The sequence below is a fragment of the Neltuma alba genome, unplaced genomic scaffold (assembly GCF_004799145.2).
Source record: "Neltuma alba isolate B1F8T4 unplaced genomic scaffold, ASM479914v2 tig00012615_pilon, whole genome shotgun sequence".
NCBI classification, from domain to species: Eukaryota; Viridiplantae; Streptophyta; class Magnoliopsida; order Fabales; family Fabaceae; genus Neltuma; species Neltuma alba.
In genome coordinates this window covers 201,961-208,495 of record NW_021637057.1, presented here as the reverse complement: position 1 = coordinate 208,495, position 6,535 = coordinate 201,961, and the positions used below count along the sequence as shown (strand labels likewise).

At 37.9% G+C, this 6,535-nt stretch overlaps 1 protein-coding gene across 2 annotated transcripts; it reads right to left on the bottom strand.

The window, feature by feature from the left end:
• Positions 1 to 2,433: 2,433 nt before the first annotated feature.
• On the bottom strand, positions 2,434 to 6,270 carry LOC114729219 (receptor-like protein kinase). Of its 2 annotated transcripts, XM_028916205.1 has the most exons (3): positions 6,212 to 6,270; positions 3,162 to 5,585; positions 2,434 to 3,068 (listed from the first exon to the last, which is right to left on the bottom strand). In XM_028916205.1, the coding sequence occupies exons 2-3, from the start codon at positions 5,572 to 5,574 to the stop codon at positions 2,692 to 2,694; spliced, it is 2,790 nt and encodes a 929-aa protein (XP_028772038.1). In that variant the 5' UTR covers positions 5,575 to 5,585; positions 6,212 to 6,270; the 3' UTR covers positions 2,434 to 2,691. The 2 variants fall into 2 exon arrangements, with proteins under 2 accessions (XP_028772038.1, XP_028772037.1); XM_028916204.1 differs by having other exon boundaries at positions 3,162 to 6,244.
• Between the last annotated feature and the right edge of the window lie 265 nt (positions 6,271 to 6,535).

Below are 6,535 nucleotides of genomic sequence, written 5' to 3'. Positions count from 1 at the left end.
TTGCAAGCATCATTGCTGCCATGTCCAGCCTGTTTCTGCTTAGGAGGAGGAGTTGAGGAGGAGAACAAAAGTATATTCAAACTTAAGAGAAAGATGAACGAGAACCGATGGAGAAAAATAAGTGAAGGGAAGAAAGGCATAAGTTCTGGAGTTCTAAGTCAAATCAAAACACTGCAGAGAGTTTTTTTTTTTTTTTAAAAAAAGATATTGTATGGGCAGACTATTCGCTGAGGACTTGCAGGCTATGGCACAACTTTTTTCCTTCTTTTTCGTTCTTCAAAGCATAGATGTGATTTTTCATTCATCTCATCTTTATTTTTTTTAACCAGACATTTCTCCCATTAATCCATATATATATATATATATATATATATCAATTATATATAAATAAATACTATAACTTTGAGATAGTGGAGGGAAGGCTGGTTAAAAAGAAAATCAAGGAGAGCTACTTGGGTGTAATACATACTATTTAATAAAACATTCTTAATGTTATTACAACTAAATTATTATTATATTTCTTAATTTTTTGGTTGGCAGCAATTATTATTATTGTTGTATTTTTTTTATCTTTAATTAAATTGTATTATTTTAATATTACCGGTTTGATTCAAGTTGACCCCGGTCTGACTCACTAACCCTTGAACCACTACCTTAACCGGTTTAGTGTCCGGTCTGGTTTTTTATTCCTTACTTATAGCACATGTTAAAGGATTTCTATTATAATGTATATGATTAACGAAAGTATTTTAGGAAGAACAACACTTATTGATAGCACGTATTTATTACAAATAACTAACTTAACTAATTTTTTAATATTTACAAATTAATTATCTAGCTCTTATATTAAAAATTGAAGTTAGTATTTCACATTTTTTTCCTAAAGTATTCCCTTATGGCACATGTCAAAGGATTTCTATTATAACGTATATGATTAACAGAAGAATTTTAGGTTGGCAAAAAAAAAAAAGAGTACTAGTATTTTAGAAAAAACAATACCTATTAACAATACATATTTATTACAAATAACTAATTTAACTAATTTTTTTAATATATACAAATTAATTATTTAGCTCTCATATTAAGAATTAAAGTTAGTATTTCACATAGGCCATTTCACAAATGCAATTGAAGATGTTTAGTACAAGCATAAGTCCAAAAAGAAAATCCATCTCAAAAAACTAATCTATTGGGTAAAGGAGTTTTTTAAACTTGTGAACCCAATTTTTTTGTCAGGTTACTCAATATGAGACTCATAAAAATATCATGGCCTTGTTAATAATCTTGTGCATTATCTTGGTAATGTCTGGACGTAAATTTTCGGCAAACTACTAAGCTCTTATATATGCCACCCTCCACTAACTAACGTGAAAAATATTCTGTGACCAACATAGAATTCTAGTCCTGCTTACAGTAATGTCTTTTTGCCCATGCTCCTCGTGAGGGTAATTTCGCAGCTGATCCTCATGTGTACCTTGTGGATCAGCAGAATGATATGAGGTTTATTGCATGAGAAGATACAGGAATAATCTGCTAAGTTTAACCTGTTTTATCTCATATGTCCTTTATTTTTCTGTTTCTTTCTTCCATGTCAGCTTCTTGTACTCTTGTAGTTTTAACTAATACACTTCCTCAGTTTTCATGGCTAGAAAAAGGAATGAACAAGACTTCTGTTAGATTTCATAGATATAAACAAAATATGTTGTATGTACCACAATCAGGAAAGCAAATCAATTCAATGTTAATACAAAGCAATAGCAATTCAGTTCCTTTGTTCAGTTTACAAAGGCACCATAATGCATTACCCGTAAAGCCAATTCATTGCATGAAATATCAACATCTATATGAGAAACAGGTTTATATAAGCAAATCATAAAGCTTCATATTTATACTCACAAAACCAGATTTATATACTAAACAACACTACAAATAGTCACAAAAGCCTATGTATCTTCTCTAAAATCAAAGAGCAACTCAGCTTTTCTTCCATTTAAAAAAAAACATACGTATTGAATTAGCTTAACCATCAACATTGATCAATAGCCTGGTAAGATGAAAAGGATCGGGGTTAAAAAAAAAAAAAAAAACACAGAAACAATGCCGTACTAGGTGTTAAAACATGTTTGAATTGCGAACACTTCGCATCCATAGAAAATTGCTAATGTAAAAGCTTCGTTGGGACTGTCTATGATTTTATCGAACAGAAAGAGAGAAACAATGGGTAGTGAACAAGCTGCAAACTTGAAGAGGCTAATGATAACCATTTAGGAAAGACACTTAAATTAAATAATGGTATAGAATAATTCGGGTCACAAAATGTGGAGACTGTCGTAAATCTTAGGAGACTCTAATTCCTCATAGGATTTTGAATTTTCTTAGGATTTGATACACTTTTGATGCACAATGTCAACGACATTGGTAACCCCACCAAAATTTGAGGCAACACCCTCTATTTGCCTTCAGCTACTCACATTCTGAAATTGCTTACATGGCAAGTACTTGACATTTTCAGTTTCATCTGGGGGGAAAATTGAAACTATAAATCATATTTCGAAGCTGGAAGTGCCAAAACCATCAATGGGCATTTCCAATTGATAAACAAAACATCTGGGAATTTGCTGTGTAACTAGGGTACTTCACTACTTGAGAGAAGAAGAAACTAATATACTTCTGATTCTTATAATGCATAGATCAACTACGGATTAAGAAGCTGGAACTTGGAAGCTTTTTACTCCTTGTCCTTGGATTAGCATCTTCTAATAGCTTGATAACATCTCTCATCGTGGGTCTCACGCGTGGATCCTTCTCAGTGCATTTCAGAGCCACCAAAAGCACTTTGGTAGCTTGTTCAAGAACATTTGAATCCAGAAACTGCCCAGCAAGACTTGAATCAGCAATTTTATGAACATCTTTTGTTCCGTCCCACAGAGCTCTGACCCACACCACTACATCAACTCCCTCCATAAATGATGGATCCACTGCCTTCTTTCTGGTTATCAACTCAAGTAAAACTACCCCATAACTGTAAACATCAGATTCTCTATTGTTTGCTGTTGAATATGCATTCTCTGTCATAGGCCAGAGTAAATATGTTAGTTATCAGTACAGGATTTGTGCAAATAAAAGAACAAGCAGATTCATGATAGCAGGAGTAGAAGTACCTGGTGCAATATAACCTACTGTGCCACGGACAGACATAGATGACGCTGAAACAGAAGATTGATCCAAGAGCTTGGCGATACCAAAATCAGCAATGTGAGGCTCCATATCAGAATCTATGAGTATGTTTTTTGGTTTGATGTCACGATGTACTATGGGGGGATCACAATCATAATGGAGATAGGCCAATCCATGAGCAATGCCAATGGCTATCTTATATCGCACATTCCACTCTAAGGATGGCGGTGGACGCTTTTCATGCAAAACTTCATGAAGGCTTCCATTTGGCATGTAGGTGTACAAGATCAGACCAAAGTCTTTTCTCAACCAGAAGTCTTCCAATTTGACCAGATTTCGGTGCCTAATCTTTCCAGCGGTTTGAATTTCTCTAACCATGCTTTTGCTCTTGCCTTTGTTCCCAGAAAATGCAAGCTTCTTCACAGCAAAAACCTGGCCTGGATCTACTGAAGCTTTATAAACTACTCCATGCGCTCCTTTACCGATGATAAACCGGTCACTCAGGTTAGCAGTAGCCTCCATCACTTTGTTAAGAAGTGAGGAAGTGCCTTCTTTGTCAGAAATCTGGACTCCCTGCTTAGGTTTTCTGCCACAGACACACATATAGACTACTCCCAGCAGCAAAAGAACAAAAAATATTGACGATCCAAGTGCTATCATTGCTACTTGTACTTTACTAAGCCCTTTCTGGTTTGTCAATCTATCATCACATAGCTTTAGATGGCTGCTCTGATTGCAATCCGATCTGTTTGATGATAAACAACTGACACACAGGCCAGGATTCCCCAAAAATGAAGAAGGATCAGAATTAAGCAGCTTCATCAGCATCTTTGGTACAGGACCATCAAAGGAATTGTATGAAACATTGACTTTAAGTAATGAAGAAAGGTCAGCAAGAACTCGTATGCTTCCAGTCAAATTGTTCCCAGATAGATCCAGAGTTAGCAGATTTGATAATTTTCCCATCTCTGGAGGAATTTCACCAATCAGCCCATTAGCACTTAGATTCAACCCATAGCGCAGATTCTGCAACACCCCAAGTGATCCTGGAATTTTTCCTCCAAGCATATTTCCACCAAGCTGTAGCTCAGAGAGCTTGTTAAATTCTGACAAGAAATCCGGGATACCCCCATGGAAACGATTCTCTCTCAGAATTAACGTGGTTAGCACCATCCAGCTCCTCAAACTTGGTGGAAATGGACCGTTCAGGAAATTGGATCCCACATCAAAACTGTCCATTTTAGTACATTTTGACAGCTCATGTGGCAAAGGACCTTCTAGGTGGTTGTGAGCAAGATGCAGAGTCTTCAGGTTTGCAAGGTGACCTAGCTCTGGGGGTATATGCCCCTCCAAGTTGTTATTGGACAAAATTAAATCAGTGACATTTGAGCAGTTTCCCAAACTCGGTGGGATTGAGCCATTGATATTGTTTCCACTGATATCCATGAACGTGAGATTTGGATTATATTCAAAATCAGGTAAGGGCCCTGTAAAATTATTCTCCTTCAGAATCAACCTTTTGAGAGTTGTACACCTTCCTACATCTGGAGGTATGCTACCTTGAAGCTGGTTAAGGCCCAAATTCAGCAGAGTTAACTTCTTTCCAGAACAAAGATTCGGTGGGATGTTACCGGTGAACTTATTATCCGTGAAATCCAACTGTAATAAACGGCTTCTGATTCCCAAAGTTTGAGGTATGACTCCAGAGAAGTGGTTGTTAAACAATGAGATATTCTTAAGATGGTTGAGCTCTGTCATCTCCAAAGGTAGCTCCCCAGACAGGCTATTATTGTACACAAGGATATACTCAAGACTTTGAATCTTCCAGACACTTAGAGGAATTTCACCAGTCAAATGGTTGGAAAACAGTTCAAGATCCTGTAATTCACTCAACTCTCCCAGCTCACTCGGAATTTCTCCCTCAAGTTGATTGGAATACAAATGCAACTGTGTCAAAGACTTACAGTTGCCAATCTCCGGAGGAATTTTTCCGGACAAATGATTCACAGGAAGCCATAAAAGGGAAAGCTTGCGAAGCAGACCAATGGAGGATGGAATACTGCCAGTTAAGCCACTGCTAACCGCAGAAAATTCTGTTAAGCCACTACAATTTCCCAAGCTTGAAGGAATACCTCCACTGAATAAATTGTATGACAGATCCAATAAAAACAAATTTTTACAACTGCCAGAACCCAACGGAATAGTACCCCTAAGATCATTATTAGCAAAGCCCAGATAAACAATATCATGGAGATTGTTCAGTGTCTCTGGAAGAGTCCCTTGAATGTGATTCACATTCAAGAACAATTCCTGCAATTTACTGCAATTCCCAATTGAGGAAGGAATTTCACCAGACAACTGATTATTTTGCAGATACAGGATCAAAAGCTCGCTCATGTTCCCTATACCTGAAGGAAGTGGACCGTTGAGAGAGTTATTAGACATGTCAACATGTTGCAGGTGAGGGATTTGAGTGATAACTTCTGGGATTTGACCAGTGAGTTGGTTATAAGAAAGGTTGATATTCTTCAAATTCTTCAAGTTTTTGAAGGTCATAGGCATTTGTCCACTCAAGTGGTTTCCAGAAAGGTCTAAATACTCTAGCAGACTACAGTTCCCTAACTCAGGAGGAATTGTTCCAGAGAAAACATTATTCATCAATACAAAGCTCTTCAAGTGACTCAAAAGTCCAATCTCAGGCCCTACTTGACCCTCAATCCCATACTCAGTGAGGTTAAGGGAGATCACATTGTGGGCATGGTCGCAATGGATTCCAACCCAAGAGCAAGGAGTGGAATCTGAGAGATTCCAGGAGGACTTCACAGGATGAGGTACAGAAGTCCAGTGCCTCAAGAGTGACAATAGGGTCACCCCATCAGAGCTCAAAGCAGAAACAGAGCATAGCAAGGAAGACAAGCATAGAGGAAGAAGCACCCAGAGACGCATCATTGGCAAATAAGACAAGAGACCCGACAAGACACCAACCAAGGTTGGAACTTTGGAGGCTTACTTACGAGGAACAAAAAGCACGTACCTTGGTGCCTTGTAGCAGTTGTTTACAAGAACAAGTCCCCATGGGATTGACATTCTTCTGAACAATGAGCTTGAAACGGGGTTGAACTTCGGAAGAAAGGCAGAGGAGAAAAACGCGGTGAGGGCAGTGTGAAAAGAGGACAAGAGAGAAGAAGCTAGAATGGCTGTGTCAGAAGCTCGTTCATCATAAAATAGAATCATGAGAGCGATTCATTTATTGCATCGATGTGCTGCTCTACCGCCCCGCTGCCTCCTGCCCGAGCGGTGATATATATACGCACGCACACAGAGTCACACACAATTGTACACACGCGTGGAGAGAGAT

What these genes read in the sequence shown, in the direction of transcription:
- LOC114729219 (XM_028916204.1), bottom strand. Translation starts at nt 6,126, where the DNA reads ATGATGCGTCTCTGGGTGCTTCTTCCTCTATGCTTGTCTTCCTTGCTA. An exon ending in AGTAGGTTATATTGCACCAG is followed by an intron (nt 3,069 to 3,161) that starts GTACTTCTACTC and finishes GGCCTATGACAG; the next exon opens with AGAATGCATATTCAACAGCA.